Source organism: Hylobates moloch, unplaced genomic scaffold (genome assembly GCF_009828535.3).
Source record: "Hylobates moloch isolate HMO894 unplaced genomic scaffold, HMol_V3 SCAFFOLD_1, whole genome shotgun sequence".
Lineage (NCBI taxonomy): Eukaryota > Metazoa > Chordata > Mammalia > Primates > Hylobatidae > Hylobates > Hylobates moloch.
In genome coordinates this window covers 198,070,505-198,089,762 of record NW_026652276.1, presented here as the reverse complement: position 1 = coordinate 198,089,762, position 19,258 = coordinate 198,070,505, and the positions used below count along the sequence as shown (strand labels likewise).

The window sequence follows — 19,258 nt, the reverse complement described above, 5'->3', positions numbered from 1 at the left end:
ATTCCTGATTTTCCCAATGACTTCTAATGACCTCTTCTTACTGTACCTACTAGATAGGCAAGGATAGAATGTAATCAATCTAAGAGTATCTTAGATAATTTTATACAGATTATTTGTAACAGAGGGAACTGAGTTTGAATCCCAGCTCTCCTTCTTATAATCAGTTGCTTGTCAAAAGGTGAGTGGCTTCTTATGTGACAAGCACACAAAGGTGAGTCCAGCACACACTGCCTCTGCCCTCACGGAGCTCACCACCAAGTGCCAGAAGCAGGATCCAATCATGAAAGTAACAGCAAAGGTTCCCACGGTGATGAACACCTCCAAAGGAGTCATGGTGCTGTGTGTACATAATCGAGGAGCAGCCAAAGTGGCATCTAAAGGATGAACAGGACCTGCCTAGGCTCACTGGCATATGACTTTGGGTGGGTCGTTAATCTGTGTGCCTGTCTCTTCATCTGTAAAATGAGAATACCACAGGCCTCAAAAGGCTGGTAAAGGAACTAAGTGTAACAGCAGAGGTCAAGGCATCCACATATAGTGCCTGGCTGCTCAGTAAAGGTTGGGTTTCTCTTTCCCCCATATCCCTCTCTATTAAACCTAATGTTCCTACTTTCTCTGTCAGGTCATACTCTAGTTTATAAGTAAAAATTCTGCTTGTTTGTTAATAATTAGAAATGCAAGTGATAGAACAGGAAATTATCACCAAATTGCAAATTTCGTGTCCTTCTTTTTAAGTTCAATGTAGCTAACCAGCCACGAAGGCCATCTGTTTTTAGTGAGGCATTTGGGTGCAGCAATAAAGCAAATTCAAACGTCAAAAGGCTGGGTTGTGATCCACATGCTTTCACTACCTAATTGTATGGCCTTGGGAAAAACACTTTCCCTTAGTTGGATTAAATGATGTTCTACTCTGAAATACTAGGGTCTTACAGCAGACTCACTAACTTCTTAGTGACCCTCACCACTCTAATACTCAGTTCCTGCTGTCATGATAGATAGTGTGGATACAAGCACTACTATCTATCTGATATGGGGTATAAGTGTGGATACAAGCACTACTATCTATCTGATATGGGGTATATGTGTGTATTTTTTGCTTATATACACTGTACACACACACACACACACACACACACACACACACACACTCCTCCCAAAGCATTTTAGATTCTTATTTATCTTGATCTCCTCAACCCAATGCCTGGCACAAAGGAGGGACTCAATAAATGTTTGTTGAATAAAGTAACGAATGAATAAACATACAATCAAGAAGAGACAGAATATTACTTTTTAAAAACTCAGGTGGACCCATATGATAGCCATTCACCAAGACCGAATAAAGGAAAGGAGCAAGTTGGTTCTACTGGGCAGTATCTGGGGTCTGGCTATTGGGGTAAGTTAGCTATGACCAGCGACTTTAGCCCATCATTGCTTTCTCTCAAATTACAAAATTTAGCCTTGGATCTATGGGGGAGGGTGGTGGAATTTCTCTTTGGTAGTTCAAAAGGTGCCAGCCTTACGGAGGAAAGGTTTGGTTAGAGGAAATGCCCTAAGAACCTCATCTTACAGTGAGCAGCATTTGCCATTAGGTTCAAAGAGAATAAATTAGAATCAGAATCTCATCCTATGCTTCAACAATGGGCCATTTTCCCCTCTCAAAGGAAATACTCTGCCTTAGTTCCCCTAAAAAACACCATCCTCAAATCTTATACATAATTTAGTGGATTCTTTGGGGCGGGGGGATCTCTAAAAAGAAAATAAAGAGTCTTACTTGGTCAAGTAGAAAAAAACGGAAACAAAGAAAGGCTAAGTGATTTACCCCATGGCAGACTAGCCTCCTGATATACAGAACTAGAAAATTAAAGTTCACAGTTGTGGTCGGCAGGCAACCCCGCTTTCTAAAATAAATACAGGCAAAACAGAGCCTTGAAAAGATCAAGATAGGAAGGAGATAAAGCCACATCAGTGTTAATACAGGTAAAACAGAAAATGTGCCATTTAAAATAGGGGCCCAGCAAAAATAAAAAAATACATAAATAAAATAGGGCCCCATAGGTGTAATACCCTAGTGAAGAAGACCCAGTTCAAACGAGACCCTTCATTTCTATGTTTTTTATGTTCAACTCATATTTCCAGTGGTGCATGTATGTGAGGATCGCCAGAACAGTGTTTAAAATAAATATGATTCAGATAAGGTGGCAGCTATGTAATGAACTGGAAACATATTATAAAATCTTGTAAATTAAAACTCTTGCCCTTTCTTAATTATCTTGACTTTGAGGAACATATTGTGTAATTTCAGGGGCTGGGACAGTGATGAATCAAACATTTTGGAAGCCTTTGAAATGCTGATGTATTTGTGGTTGAGGATTCAGTTTTTTTTTAACCACCATATGTTTCAAACCCAAACAATCTCTGCCATGCATCAGCTGGACTTTGGGGGTTTTATCAAAAATGGGAGGTTTTTTTTCAGCTTGATTGGTGGAAAACTCACTTAATTCCACTAATTAAGGATGGCTAATGTTCCAACATAACAAATTCATTAAAAAGCAAAACAAAATACACCTCCACCCCTACTCCCAGCGAACACTTTTGACAGAAACTAAGAATTTGTTTTAAATCTCCCAAAATAAATTTACTAATAATCATTTTAAACATGGAACCCAGTAAAATTAGGTACTGTTACCTTCTTCCCTGAATTTTCTTTCTAATGAAAAAGGGAAGTTGGAAGGGAGTTGGGGAATGGTCTTAAATTTCAGAATGAAGATAAAAATGATTCAAAGGAGAAAAACCTAAACTATGAGGCTGGAGATGTCAAAAGGCACCACCAAGTGGTACACTGGTGGAAGTGCAGCCTCCTTTGCTCCTGCACAGGCTTCCTATGCATGGCCAGCGGACCTGAGAGGGAGCTGCGGCAACTGCCCTGAAGTCACCAGTCTGGGGTGGGTGGGGTAGGGCATTCAGTATCATCAGTGCTTCACAGTTTCTAAAAATTACTGAAGTTAAGTAAATGCTACTATAAATAGCTCAGTCAGAATTCTAATCCAGGTCATCTGATAGAAAATCCAGAGCTCTGAACCTCCATTTAACTTAGAATGAACACAGATCCAGAAGCAATGTCAAAAGACTGGATAACATTGTCTGGGTTTGGAGGGGTAATTCTTTCTTCTAAATTGCATGATATTTACAGCTTTGTTTTTTAAAAAGACCAAAAATATCTATATTATTTTTTAAATATATGTGTATACATATGTATATATACATACACATATTTATGCTTGTTGAGAATTTAAAAACAGAAATATAAAGAAAAAAGAAATTACTTAAAATCCACAACTGAGTGGTAATCACTTAAAACAGGCTTATTTACTTCCAGTCTCTTTCATTTATTTATACATACCTGTTATTTATTTGATAAAATTGGTCTCATTTGATATTTAAAATGTTTAAGTCAATATTAAACAACAAAATATAATTTTATATAGGATGATTAACTTTCTAAACACTATAGAGAGATCAGGTGTAATAAATACACCCTACGCTGTAAGTAGTGATGTAAATTTCAATTGTAGGCTTCCAAACAAATGTTTCAGAGATGACTGATCTTATTCTTCATCTGTTGTTCAGTAGAGTGAAGGAAAAGTGAACTTGGGTTTACATCCTGGCTACCCAACAGTGGCCACAGGACCTTCAACAAGACACTGATCTCAATGAACCTGTTTCCTGTCTTGAAAAATTGATGTGGCCACCTCTGTCCGGCCTAACTCAGAATATTATCAAGAAGAGTGAATGATCTAAATGCAAAACCTCTGTAAATTACCCAGTTAAACAAACACTCTTCAAGGTTCGTAGCATTCTCAAGCATTTAGCATATAGTAAGCACTTCCACAGTCCTCTTTTCTAAAATTGAATGTTATGGCTCTCTGTGAAAACTGAATGGCAGTGTAAGTGACTTTGGCTGGGATCACAGTTACCTGATTTTCACAAACACTTCTCCAGAGTGCTTCCTGCTTATCTGTAAGGATCAACTGCAGAATTTTCCTTTCCTATAGGTACCTGGCCATACTGTGGTATGCCTGAAAACCTACCCCCTCTTTTTATCCTAATAAAGCATTCTGCCAATTTAATTTGAGAAAATTAAATCCCTATACAACTATCCTTCTTGATTTTGTAGCTCCCTGTTTCACTTCATGTTTCTTTTAATCTCATTACCCTTCCAGTTGATCAGAGCATCTTCCCATTGTTATCTGACCACATGGATAACTAATTTCCAAAGAGAGTTTCCAGTTATTCTTCGTAGGATTTTTATTTTTTCTATGGTGATGCCATTTTTCTATGGTGATACCATGTCTTCATCACCCTTTGCTCCACCTCTTTTTTGGCTCCTTTCTATGGGACAGGTAATTTTCTTTTCTATGACACCCAATGGATGAGCTTCTATTATTATTTCCAAGATGCCAATCTACAAATATTTGGTAAGCCAACTTGTCCATTTAATTTTTCCTGACAACTGACACTAGGTGAGGCCTCTCACGTTCAACCCTGCTGGGCTTTTCTGTCTCTTTCTCTTGCTTAAATAAACATGTATTGTGTTCCTTTCTGATAGCACATCTTACATATAACAGGAAGCACAAGCCAGAAGGAATCATGACCATGCTCACACACACCCTGAGTGGACAGTGGTGTGTCTTAACCCATTTAAATACAGTTGCTGGTGCCACCCAGGCCACCTGGAGTGTGCTATTACACTTACTGAGGAGGGGTGGAGGCACTGATCAAATCCTCCTTCAAGTTATAAATAGTAATCTATAGAAGCAGAACTACTACTAGTTCGCTAAAGAAATATTTTCAAAACTGAACAAAAATTTTCAATCAACTTTGAGTCCCATCTCTAGCTTATTTTTACACTATCCCATTTTGCTCCCCCAACCTCCCTTCCTACACCAACTTGGAGTCCTGCTGGGCTGGGGAAGGGCCGGAAAAGGGAGGAGCAGATTATCAAAATGAAAATGGAAGCAGTAAAGATAAACAGAGTGAAAGGATTAAAAAGACACTTGTTTGTGAGGTTGATCAGTAAGGGTGAGCTAGGAAAAAACTGTCAGAAGACTCTATTGTTTTAGTTTCCCATGGGTGGAAAAAGAAACCCATGCTTCACATTGCACTTGTTTTGCTAAAATTAATGCTAGCAGAGTGTCAATGCACATGTTGTCCAACAATTCATAGTCTTGACTTTTTTCCTTAATTTACATCCTCTCAAACAGCCCACCACTTACCATTTCTTCACACAGTGTCCTTGCTTATAATACTGTCCTACTTCTTCAAGGCTTGATTCAAATCTCATCTGACTCATAACATTAACCATGATCACTCCACCCCATAGACCTCTCCCTTCTGAATAATCAACAGGCAGCTGCCACATGCTGCTGGTTCCTCTTCCCAATTAGATGACATGCAGGGAGCATGTCTCCCCCACCATTACACCCTATTCTCCTTACATGGAATAATATTATCTATGGAGAACAAGCCCGCAGATTTATTTATCCCTACATTCATCTACCCAGAATTTATCCGTTAATACATGAATGCTACACCTCCTAGCAAACACTAGGGTTCAATGGCCACTGTTCTTGGTTCGAAGCATAACTGCCACACCTTTTTGGATGGCTGGTCTGGTTCCAGTGGAGGATAACTGTGGCTTTTAGCCAACCCTCCCAGAAAGGCCATCAAGAAGTGGTCATCAGTGTCCAGCACGAAGCCTAACCCGATGCCGAAGATTACCATGATGCTGTGGGGCTGTCCAAGTTTCCAAACAGGGTTTTCAGGGTGACAGGGTGCCCCTTTGAAGAACATCTGGGTTCAACCCATCTATAATATAACTTACCTTTCTGAGCTGTGGAAACAGCCTCACCACAGGAATACCCACCACCACCAGGGAATGGGAGAACCTAAGTCACTAACCAGCCTAGATGGGCCATCACAGAACACAAGAGCAGTACATATGTAAATCTTCATTATTCATCATAAACACTCAGTGCAAAAACATTTTAGCAACTTTTCATGCTCTTAAAAATGTTTCAAAAAAAGAAAATTACTTACTGCCTTCCCACGTACAATGCAAAAGATTCAAAGCCCCTTCCACTCTCTTCCAGTGTGCAAGATGAAAGAATGCATATGCTATTGCTTCACTGTCTCCTCTCTTCAGGATATGTTCTGGGGGTAGGATTAAGCTTTTCATTTCTAGTAGGTACTGAAATAAAAAAGCAGGACACAGTTGTGTTAATACCTAAGTAATTTAGAATTCAGTATTGAAAACAGAGCAGTTAATTTCCCTAAAGCCACCACTTATAAGCATTTCATTAAACCTGCAACCTCATTACTACATTTGAAGGCAATTACTAAAACATCCAGCAATACAAAGTTTGCTGACAGATGATTAGCCTTGTACTAGTTTCCTACAGTGAAGATCAGAGGCTTTCAGCCTAAGACACTCTAATCAAAGAAATACATAAGACTCAAACAGCATAAAGGAAAATGTAGAAGACATGATAATTTGGTATAATTTTGGAAGCAGAATGAAACCTTGTAAAATGGACACATGAAGGTTAAGAAGTTATGTGGCTAAACCAAGTGCACTGGAAAGATTTGAGATTGAGTAGCACTGTCCATTATTTTTTTCTATGCACATGTATCAAGGAGAAGAATCTTGTCCTATGAAAAGAGCCACCCACAGCTGCTCAGGTGCTACAGGGAGGAAGGGTGGCAGCCAGAGCATGGGAAGACCCAAGGGAGGGGAGCATTATAGACCCCAAACTGTGACACTCTTAGATCCTTTCCCAAAGACTAGGGAGTAGGGGTGGGGGATGGGGGTCTCAGTGTACACCTCTTCATTGCTATCTTCGACAAAGTGGGTAGGAGTACAGGGAAAGAATGGATATACTTCCTGGGGGCTGAGAAAAGACTACGTTTCCATTTTTATTCTTTTGTTTTACTATAGGATAGATAGGGAGCAATTTTTGAAGGTTATTTTATAATTGCAAATGTTAACCTTTCTTTTCTGGCTGGCATTCTCCCCTCCTGGATCCATCCCTCACACACACACACACACACACACACACACACACACACACACACCCCTACACATACACCCACCCCACCACCACCACCAAAGACAAAGATAACAACAGCCCATGCAATCTCCTGTAAAATGGAGACTAGTAGACTACAGAGGGATATGGACAGCAAGAGCAAGTGCTAAAAAAAGGTGCTCAAAAATTTTAGCATCAGAAATAATTGCTTATGTATTTTTCTGTCCGTGGAAGTTTATGAAAGACAGTGAAAGGTAGAAGAGTCCTGGTATACAGAAGGGAGACTATGGCACGACTATCAATGTTTCCCTGTCATCTAGTTGAGGATTTGTACCCTTTGGGCATCACCCAGTTGCCCTTAAGCTTCCTCTCCTATTGGCACGCTTGGTGTAGAGGTGTATGGCCCAGCAGGAGCCAGGAGAACACATGCAGGCATCTTGGCTCAGCAACTGAAACCTTCCTCCCTCCAGGTCTGATATTTGAAGAAACCTCCAAGCTTCTGGCCTCAAAGTAGGAAGAGTAGGGAAGTGAAACAGAGACACCCAGAGAGCAGCAGGAGGACAGTGATATGGTTGTCACACTTGGGAGGAGGTAGGATAGAAAGCCTCACTCCACAGAAAGACCTGGGACCCATTTCCAGGCTGGTCCATGAGAGGTGTTTGTTATTTTGGTGGAACTCCTCAAATATGATGAGTTCTAAAAGAATTTTCTGGCCATCTGCCTTTTTGGATTCTATGAACTACCGCTTCCCTCCTAATGTCTTGTTTTAAAACAGTGCAAGACAAAAATCTTTTCGGAAAAATAAGAATAGAGAATTACCCAGCAATCCAATTTGCACTATGTTTATAATGAATATCAGCCATAATATAAATAATTATATTTATATTATGGTGGATTTTATGTTTGGAGTTACCTGGCTATCCTCTTGTGATTTTGTGACCTTAATAGGAACCATTAAAATGTACATTGCTACTGCCAGTGATAGTCTTAAAGGACCCTGAAGCTACGAGTCATGAAAAAAAATAAATAACTTGTAAAGTGTTATGAACTGTATTAATTGTTCCAGAGTAAGTTGGAGAAGGAAGAGCATTTGGTTATCCATAATAATCATCATCAAAAAAACAAAGGAGAAGGGAAATTTCTGGCCTAATGAGAGCCCTGGAATAAGATTTTGATCTGACTTTCTAATTATTCATAGCTACCACATTTATCAAATAGTCAATTTTTAAAGAAGGATCATGCTTACTAAATTTGAAACATAAAATATAAAAACAATTAACTCATGTGTCCCAGGTATACAGAAATCTTCTTAAAGCCCCTGACAATCAGATGGTGGCTAAAAGAAAAGTGTAAACTACCATTCTTTTCATTTCTATGATTAGAAAAGGCTTTCACATTTCATTAAGCATCTATGAAAGAACTCTTCTCTTAGCCTAAAGAACCTTCAGGAATAGGGGCACCTGAGAAGAAGTGGGCCTGGTAGTCACCCACATTTGTGGGTAGAAAATAAACTAGCAGGGCTGGGCGCGGTGGCTCACAGCTGTAATCCCAGGACTTTGGGAGGTCGTGGCGGGTGGATCACGAGGTCAGGAGTTCAAGACCAGCCTGGCCAAGATGGTGAAACTCTGTCTCTACTAAAAATACAAAAATTAGCTGGGCATGGTGGTAGGTCCCTATAATCCCAGCTGCTCAGGAGGCTAAGGCAGAGAATTGCTTGAACCCAGGAGGCAGAGGTTGCAGTGAGCCGAGATTGCACCACTGCACTCCATCCTGGGCGACAGAGCAAGACTCCGTCTAAAAAAAAAAAAGAAGAAGAAGAAGAAAAGAAACTAGGAGGAGGCAGGGCAAGTCAACCTGGCAGGGGAAGGGAAGAGTTCAGAAAATTCCTGACAAAGGGACATTATAGATATGTGCTATCCCTGTTCAACACGACAGTTTCTACCACATGTGGTTATTTATATTTAAATTAGTTAAAACCAAACAAAATTAAAAATTCAGTTCCTCCATCTCACTAGCCATATTTCAAGTGCTCAGGTGCTGCATGTGGCTAATAACTACTGTATTAGACAATGCAGGGAATATTTCCATGATCACAGAAAAGTCTTTTGGACAGCATTGACTGCTGTAAACAATGGTTTTTCATCTTTGGATAACCGGACCAATTTTTAACACGAAAAAATTTCAAAGATGTTCATGATAGGAATCATCAGGGTAGTAGCTACTGACTAAAAATATACAATATGACAAAAAGCTACAATAAATGTAATAAAACAAAATTAATCTAAAAGCATTGTTGGCCACCAGGGCATCTACATATAATACATTTGAAAAATAGTAGTACACATGTGTGTGACAGATGGCTTACTCAGCCTGCAAGCTCAGTGGGATGCATATGGCCTCAAGGACATCATCCGCAGCCCCAAAGGTAGGCCATGAGGTAATGCTGTTTCTCCTCTAAGTTCTCTCTAATCTTTGTGTATGTGTACTATTCACATGCCACCTTATATTAGTTATTGTGTATCTTGTTTCTCTGCTAAATCATAAGACCTTGTCATCTGCATCTTAATTTCCCCTCCCCGCACCTCCTACAGAGCCTTGCACATCAAGGTAATATTTTTTTTAAGTTGAATTACATTGAAATCTTACTTCCCAAGAAGTCTCCCAAAGTGAACATCCCTGGCCTAATCAGCCTTATGAGGCTAACCAAAACAACACATCAAGGAAATGACTCTGCCTTCTCATCTTATCTATCTTATGGCAGAAATCGGCTATGACTATAAAAGAGATTTATACTCCTTTATAATTCCAAACAAAATGTTGGCCCTAACCAAATGACGAAGGCTAATAACAACAATGTGTTATGTTTTTGGCCAGGCTTAAAATGGTTGGCAAGATCAGTTCTCAACACGTGCAACATTTAAATTAGAAAAGCATGGAACAACATTTCACGTCTTACTTGTCAAGAGAAAAATAAATGGAAGAGGGCAGATCCCTATCCACAAGTATGCAGAAATCAATTAGAATAACTGAAGCTCACAAATCAGAGAACATGCTTTGTCCATCTATAATAATGGCTTGGTTGCTATTAGCTCACCCAGCGTTCTGTGCTCTCTTGCCCGCCATCCTGCCTCTAACTTCCTTCCCAGATAAAATCACACTGATCTTGAAGTGCAGTGTTTCTAAAAATTTCGGAAGCAACTTTTCAAAATCTATTTGTGTCAGCATCCACTGCAGGAGCATCCAAAGTCAGGGCATATGAAGAGAAGCAGAGAGCTGTGGTCTTTAGGTGTGAGCAGCGCCTACTCATGGAGTTATCTGAGAGGAGACTGGCTCACCTGTCAGGGAAACTGCTGAAGAGATGTGGCCTATTAGAGGCTACCTTGGGTGGCTGCTAAAGTGCTTTTTGCTAAGATCTTAAAATTCTATAATAATTTGAATGAAAATGATCCCATAGTTATCATTCACATAAATGTTAATACCAAAGAATTAACTCATACACCTCTTTTTTTGGGATTTTTCAATATCAACAATAGCATAAGTCATATGAAAATCATTAGCAAAAGTATGGGAATAAACAAAATATGAAAAAAACAGATAAATTAATTTATATCACAGTTAAGGATGGCTATTAAGTTGCTCCCAAAACCAGGTAGTGAAATAATATGTATTAGCACAGGGAAATATTCATGATACATTACTAAATGGAAAAAAATCAATGTACCCTAACAATTTACATAGCAGATTATTAATTATTTTGACATAAAAATGTATAGGTAGGCATTAAAAACCATTGGAAAGTCACAGGTTGAATGTTCATGCTGGTTAAATATTTGATTTTAATGGGAGATTAACTTCTTTTGTACTCTTTCTGCGCTTTCCAAGTTTTCTATAATAAGGATTTTTTAAGGGATGGGGTCTCACTCTGTTGTCCAGGCTGGAGTGCAGGGGTGCAACCATAGCTCACGGCAGCCTTGAACTCCTGGGCTCAAGCGATCTTCCTGCCTCAGCCTCCCAAGTTACTGGGACTATAAGGCATATGCCACCATGCCTGGCTTGTAATAAGTATTTTTATTTTTCTCTCTCTATATATGTATATACATGTATGTAAGTACATATGTCATACAAATTTATTTTCTAGACTTGCATCAAAAACGCACACAGCCACACACACACACACAAACATACAAACAAAAGATAACTGGAGACAGCAAATTTTTTTCATGCCTACAATGCTTTGGTGCAACTGGCTCTGATAAAATGGCCTAAGACCAGAAAAGATGTTTTTAAAACATCAATGAAGAGTTCTGAGAATAAAGCCAGTGCTACCTGGGAGAGACACCACACAGTCTGAGTTTCAATGTTGCTTACTCCCTGGAATCAGTAAGACACAAAGCAGGCACAGGACAAAAAACACTGCAAGTAGCCACAGCTCACTCAGATCATGTGGTGATGGAGAATGAGGTGCACATCACCAGGATTCCTTGCCTTACCTCCTCTCATCTACCATCTGCCACTTTGAATCACTTACTGGAATCCTGGCTCTACTGTTTAGCTATGAGACCCTGGACATGTTATTTAATTTCTTTGAAACTCAGTTTGTTCATCTGTAAAACTGGAATAGTAAAAACACACCTTGCTGGTTTTAATTTTTGAAGACTATGTAATATATGTAAAGCATTCATTCACATAGTACCTGGCATATAAGCGTGCATTGAATAGTAGATATTTTTGCTACCAAAAAAAATTAAATGTTCATACTACTGTAGAGGTGATTTGTCTTTTCCACGTATACATGTCCCACAGATAACTGAGTTTGTTTTTAGGTAAAATACTTTAGCACTTTTATTGTAGTAGCAGATCAGTTGAAGAGACCTGGCTAACAAGGGTCATTAACCGACCAATATGGAGGCAAGCATAAAGCAAAGCTGAATTGTCAAATTAAACCTGGTGATTTCAGTACCACTCAGGGGTCCTCATCACAAGGTACCTGCTTCTTCCTGGTTCACTAATCTATTCATTGGTTACTTTGCTTCATTCAAAAAATATGCGAAGGCCCACAGTGTATCCCAAGAGTATAGATATGGGAGCACCCACAGCCTATCCAAGGACATGGATATGGAAGGATCCTTTGTGTATTCCAAGGACACAGATATGGAAGCACTTGTAATTTACCTCAGGGGCATGGACATGAATCAGGTCAGGTCCCCACCTTGATGATCCATAGTCTTTGTAGGAGTAGAGGAGGGAGAGAGAGAGGAGAGAAAAAGAGAATGTATGGAGAAAGAATAAAATTCAACATGGTAAGTACCTTAGTAAGATGTATAAACTTAGCACTAAGGAAGCAAATGGAGAGCATTGTGTCTGAGAAGGCTTCACAGAAAAATGAAAACATTAATTTTACTAATTAAATAAGAGTTTATACTGAAAAAATGAGGAGGGGGGATTCCAAACCAGCATTAACGGGCAACGTATACCAAAGGCATCAAAGCCTACCAAAAGCAAACGAAGGCATCCAAGGGCATGATGTGTTTCTAAACTGGTGGGGCCTGAGTACTAACATGATGGTAACTGCAAACACTGATTACGCACTAACACATGCCAAGCATTATCTCAGTAACTCCTTAACACTGACTCTGTGATAGAGCTAATATTTCTATTCCTGTTTCACAGATGGGAAAATGAAGGCTTTAGGAAGTAACTTGTTCAGGGTTGCACAGTTGGACATGGCAGAACCTGCATTTGAACTCAGGCCACTCTCCAAAGGAGTGAAGTAGAAAAAGTAGGCTGTAACAGGCCTTCATGACCTGCTCCAGAGGGTGTCCTGACCTTCAGTAACTGGTTTTCAGACTTTTAGACGCAGAATACAGTTGGCCCTTGAGCAACCTGGGTTTGAACTGCACAGGCTCACTTTTATACAAAATTTTTTTCAACTAAACATGGATTGAAAATACAATATTCATGGGATGGGAAACCTGCATATACAGAGAGCTGATTTTTTGCATAACACAGGTTCTGTTGGGTTCTGCAGGGCCCACTGGGGGACTTGAGTATGCATAGATTTTGGTATATGTGAGGGGTCCTGGAACCAATCCCCTGCAGATACTGAGGCGGGGGCAGGGGGACACTTAGAATCTGTGAAGCTGATGAAAAACAAAGCTGTGGGGAAATCTGAGGGAGGGACCCAAGAGAGGACTGGGGAACCCTCCTGGCTCTCCTAGCAGGACAGTTTGGAAATCACTGCCATAGGCAACTGGGAAGTGAGTTGTGCAGTTTGCAATTTTGAGAGAAATGGGTGAGTCATGTGTAGGAACAACAGACAGGGAAGAGATGGAAATTAGCAAAGTCTTAAAAAGCTCCTGTTAGAGTCCAGGTGATGGGGACAAAATTGGGGGGTGGAGGAGGAGCTTCTCCAGGACTTGGCACCAGACTAAATGTGAGAGTGAGGGGAAGAACCAAAGGTGACAAATTTTTAGCATAAGAAACTAGAATAATGTGAGCTCCTTAGCTAGGGTAAAGACACCAAAGCAGGAAGAGGCTTAGCAGGGGAAGGTAACAAAAACAGCTTAAAGAACCTGCAGAACACCCTTGGAGAAATGGCCTGAAAGCAGCTGGGTCTGCAGGTCTGGAGCTTAGGAGAGAATCTGGAGACACACATGTGGGTGTTCCGGGCCAGAGGTGGAAGCTGCACAGTAGGAGCACCCGAGATCTCTCAAGACAGCTTCGAGCAAGGAGGGAGAGGGCAGTGAATAGAGCTCCCCGGAAAACATGAACGCATGGCAGCGCAGGAAAGGAGTAGGACGAGAGTGCTGACATACAGGAGTGGCACAGAGAGAAGGTGTCATGGAGTCAAGATGGCCTCAAGACATAAGAAGCAGGCTGGCTGGGGGCAGTGGCTCACACCTGTAATCCCAGCACTTTGGGAGGCCAAGGCAGGCAAATCTCTTCAGCCCAGGAGTTCAAGACCAGCCTGGGCAACATGGCAAGACTGAGGTGGGAGGATTGCTTGAGCCTGGGAAGTGGAGGCTGCAGTGAGCCATGATAGCACCACAGCATTCCAGCCTGGGTGACACAGCAAGACCCTGTTTCATGGAAAAAAAAAAAAAAACCATAAAAAGCAGCAGTCGGTCAGTGGGACCAAATGCTGAGGAGAGATGAAACAGGATGACGTTTGAGAAGAGGCCAACAGATCTGGTGGCCTAGGTGGCAGGGGCCTTAATAAGAGTGACCTCGGTAGAGGTGATGAGCCTGGTGGGGGTGACCTGTATGCGGATAGTCTTGGGGAAAGCAGCTGCAGTGCTTTTTATTAAAGAAAGAGACTTACAAACTTCCTATTCCTGAGAAATGTGGCTAAAAAACGCTTTCTGTTCATTTTCCTCTGGGTCATATTTCCACAATACATTCTCCTTACTCTAATCCAAAAAAGCTTTGGAACAAAATATGACTCAATTCAAAGAAACTTATATTGAAATAATATTTCTAAAATGTCCTGTTGATATACAATACCATAGACAGTCTGCCAGGGTATTTTGAATTTCTGCTTCCACGCTTCAAGCATTTTAAAATGCTAAAACCCACTACACATTTTGTTTCCTAAATTGGATTAAAAAGCAATTTTATACTCTGTCAATCAGCTCTACCAAGATATAAAGGGAGGACTGCTTTAGTGTTTGCATGAAATAGAATTTCCATCACTATAACAATGTCCTGTAGGTACTCCATTAGCATATACAATTACCACGATGTTTTCTTCCACAAGCCTCTTGAAATCCCCATGAAATTAGAGTTTCTAGATTAACATTAGATGAGCTTTCTTTTTTTAAAAAAAAAAAAAAGAAAGTACATTTTTAATGGGAATGCATTTCTGTCATAACACTCTTCATTCTTTCCTCTCTATTTTCTCATGACTTCCCACACTCCTAGACTTATAATTTGAAAGCTAAATATGTATTGGGCTAGGTCCTCACCTCCATATTGTGTCAAGCCCAGTCTGCCCCGCTGCTGAAATGGGTGCTGGGAGTGTGGCACCCTCCTCCCCTCGGTACCCTCTAGGACTGCCTGTTGTGCTCTCCACTACCTCTTGGGTGGGCACAGTGAGGACAGCAGATAGTTTACTGGTTCTGGGATTTGGGGCAAGATTAAGATGAAAGCTATCCCCCCTTGGTGCTGGCAATTTTTCTTTATTTTTTCCCCCTCAGCAGCTCTGTCTACAGCACTCGGACATGCTAAGCAACTGGTACTGGCTCTGCAGCCCCCTCCCCGCTGCTCAGAGCAGGGTGGAGGCCTCCTCCTCTATGGGTGGGACCTCAAAAACTTGGGATTTTCTGGTGCTGATGGGTCACACCCATCTGTTATTTTCTGAACTGTATGCAGAGGGACCTTGGGGTTGCTGGGCTACCAGACTTCTCATCCCAGTTTCAACCAGAGTAGGCCTACATCTACTTTAAGGTTTCATGTAAGACTGAATTAGGAAAGGAAAAATGTTTATTGCTTTAAAAAAGGTAAAAATTGTTTGTTTTTGCAGAAAGAAACACTAGATGGTTTAAGCACAAGCTGGCCAGTGGAGGCCTGTGTGTGGTGTGAAGACCCGTGACTTGGGAAGCCCTCCTTGGTGATGATGACCAGGTCAGGATTTCCTATCAGCCAAGGCTCAATTCTGGGGACCACAACGTTCAAGGTTTTCAGAGTTGAGTGGAAGGTTTGGGCATTCTGTATACAGCCAGGCCACTCCCCTACCACTGCACACTTGGAGAATGTTTATAATAGCAAAGCACAGGATCTGGCTTCCAGGAGTTATAGAGCACCTGGGCTATCTGCCCCAACTCTGACTGTGAGCTGGTTGCCTCATTCTGGTGGGCCCAGCAGCACTCTGCCTGCCTCACAGGGGCACGGTCTGGTCTGTCTTCTCAATGACTGGGCACTTCTTGAGAGCACGCATCATGTTCTGACCAGCGTCCTAGTGGCTGGCACATAATTAGTGCTCAGTAAGTGCTAGCTGAATGCGCTGCTGGGAGGGAAAAGAGGACTCTGCTTCAGAATTGTACACCTTTGGAGACTAGAGAAGCTGGTGGACAGCAGCAGGAAGGTCAGCCCCTCCAGGATGAAGTAAAGTTGCAGGGATGCCTCCTGGTTATTCTATTAGAGCAGAGTGATCCTGCTTAAGTAAAAGTAGTTCAAATATGTTGTGGCTGACAGGAGACCTGGCAAGGTGTGTGGCTTCCAGCTGAGGGAGGAAATGGAAGAATTCCTCTTCTGAGGGCATGAGAGCCTTACCAACTCTGATCATGAGAATAGGCACCAAGACAGAGGGTGCAGGGGCAGGGAGGAAGGAGATATAAGCAACCCAGGCTTGGAGACGATAAACCGCTCAGGCCTGGTCTGAAAAAAGCATCTGGTGATTTTCGAGTGGGCCCCTACCTCCTCTATGACTGTGGGCACCTGGGACCCCTGACCACACAGCTCACACTAAGGGGGATTTCCCTGCCACCTCTCTCTCTTCCACTCACACCACTCTCCCTGTCCTGGTGGTAGGCAGTGGAGATGACTCCAACAGCCCAGCTCCAATTGGTAGAAGTACCCCTGGGAATGAAACAAATAGCTGCTTGCTTTTTATAGGCTGAAGAGGAAAAGCTTTGGAAAGAGCGAAAACTTAATAGAATCTGGAAACATTTCGCTGGGGGAGTCAGTGATGATGGGTTCGGTGTACATATGTGTGTATTAGGGACTGTTAATGTAGCCCTACAATCTTGATTACTCAGACAGGGAAATAGGAGTTATATAATGGAAGGACAGGGGTGGCCTCGGCCTCCATAATAGTGGGGACACCTGCCTCTATAATCAAAGTAGAAGACACAGTGATGTTTTATGAGGCAACCTCATGCATGCCTAGGACAGACTTTCAGGCCTGTTCCACCTCAGGAGGCAGATGCAACAGGGAGAGGAAGGGGCCTGCATATGGGCAAGTTTCATACCAGACGTGAAGTGTTGTGTTGGGGTAGAGGACCTGATGGGAGTGGGATGGCAGGGAGCAAGGATGGTACCAGGCTCAGAACAAGAATATAAGACACAGGTCGGAAATGGGTAACAATCAGCCACAAGCAAAGAACTTACCAAGCAGCTACAAGCTGCAGAATCCCTGAAGACAATAGCTGCAGCCAGAACATGCTAGAGCCTCCCCTCAAATCTGGAGGCCTGAAGGGACCCTGAGGGTCCTCAAGGCCAAGGCATTGAGGTGCCACTGTTACACTCTCTGGTTGTCCTTCTTCAGGCTAGGGTGGCCCAAGAAGCACCTGTTAATGCATGTTTCTAGGCAGCCTCTATTTCCACCTAGCCTGCAAGCACAGAAATAGAACGGGAGGTAAAAAGGAAGAGATAACGAAGGGGCCAACATGTATTGAGCAGGTACTGAATGAATTACACGATGTAATTTCATTTACCTGTCATCAGTCCTGTGAAGCCATTATTTTTATCCTCATTTTACCAAAACAAGAATGGGCAGGAAACTAACTCCCTCCTCCCATACTTTATTCCAGTCCTGTGGACAGGAAGTAACGGGAGTCATTGTTCTGAATACTTTTGAGCTTTTCTCCTTTTTAGAGACAAAGTCTCTTTCTGTCACCCAGGCTGTGGTGCAGTAGCACAATCATGGCTCACTGCAGTCTTGACCTTCTGGCTTGGCCTCCCGAGTAGCTAGGATTATGGGCGTATGCCACCACACCCAGCTAATTTTTTTGTTTGCTTGTGGAGATTAGGTCTCACTACCCTGCCAGGCTGGTCTCAGACTCCTAGACTCAAGCGATCTTCCTGCCTCAGCCTCCCAAAATGCTGGAATTACAGGCGTGATGAACCGTTTCAATGATACTTCATAGCTCTCCTTACCTTTAGGTCATTATTCCTTGCTCTGTTGTTATAATGTTTTGCCTCACAATTCAGAAAGGAATAAATACAAATGGCTAATGATGTTCTACCAAACTAGTAGTGGCAAAGAAATGCAGACGAAAAGATCAAAATTCCATTTGTGCTTAGTAGGTTCATAAATATTTATTGCTCCCCTTCTTTCTTTTTCAAACAAACTGCTCAGTGACAGTGAGGGTATGATAATATGGTGAAGGAGTTATCTGCTGATTTAAACTGCTATAATCTTTTTTGGCAAGTAGTTCGGCAATATCAAGAGCCTTAAAAGTGCTTCTACACATGACTTAGTAATTCCCATTCTTTAAATCTACCCTAAGGAAATAATCCTGACTAAAAAATCTTCTTGCCCAAAGAGGTTCATTATAGAAGTTGACCGGTCATGTCAATTTGATATCTACCATGGAGGACTCAAGAAGTAGATTACGCTGTGTGCACAGTCCGTCACACCCATAATCCCAGCACTTTGGGAGGACGAGGTAGAAGGACTGCTTGAGGCACAACTTGGGCAACAGAGACTTCGTCTCTATTAAAAATTTTTAAAAGCTGACTGACTGTAGGGGCGCATAACTATAGTCCCAGATAATCTAGAGGCTGAGGCTGGAGGATCCCTTGGTCTCTATTAAAAATTTTTAAAAGCTGACTGACTGTAGGGGCGCATAACTATAGTCCCAGATAATCTAGAGGCTGAGGCTGGAGGATCCCTTGAGCCCTTGAGTTTGAGATTATAATGAGCTATGATTCTGTCGTTGCACTCCAGCCTGGGTGACAGAGTACAATCCTGCCTTGGGTCAGGGGGTGGGAAAGAGGGAAGAAGTAGATAATTCTCTTCAACAAAATGTAACAGAATGAAATTGAACTCTTATCTTACACCATACACAAAAATCAACTCAAAATGCATTAAAAATTTAAATGTAAACAATAAAACTCCTAGAAGAAAGTAAAGGAGGGAAAAACTTCATGACATTAGTTTTGGCAATGATTTCTTAGATGTGACACCAAAAGCACCAGCAACAAAAGCAAAAATACACAAGTGGGACTATGTCAAACTGAAATGCTTCTGTGTAGCAAAGAAAACAATCAATAGAGTGAAAAGGTAACCTGTGGAACAGAGAAAATATCTGCAAACCATATATCTAATAAGGGGTTAATATTGAAAACATATAAGCAACTCCTACAACTCAATAGCAAAAAAAAAAAAAAAAAAAAAAGCCCAACAATCTGATTATCTGATTTAAAACTTGGCAAAAGACTCATATAGACAT

The 19,258-nt window shown here is 41.4% G+C and overlaps 1 protein-coding gene across 11 annotated transcripts in view; it reads right to left on the bottom strand.

Annotated features, from left to right (window-relative positions):
* ST7 (suppression of tumorigenicity 7) overlaps positions 1-19,258 on the bottom strand; it is a 278,014-nt gene that overhangs the window by 14,067 nt on the left and 244,689 nt on the right. For all 11 annotated transcript variants that reach the window (XM_032761526.2, XM_032761527.2, XM_032761540.2 and 8 more), the window contains one exon: positions 6,097-6,247. In XM_032761526.2, coding sequence (XP_032617417.1) covers positions 6,097-6,247 — 151 coding nt within the window. The remainder of the gene's footprint in view (positions 1-6,096; positions 6,248-19,258) is intronic.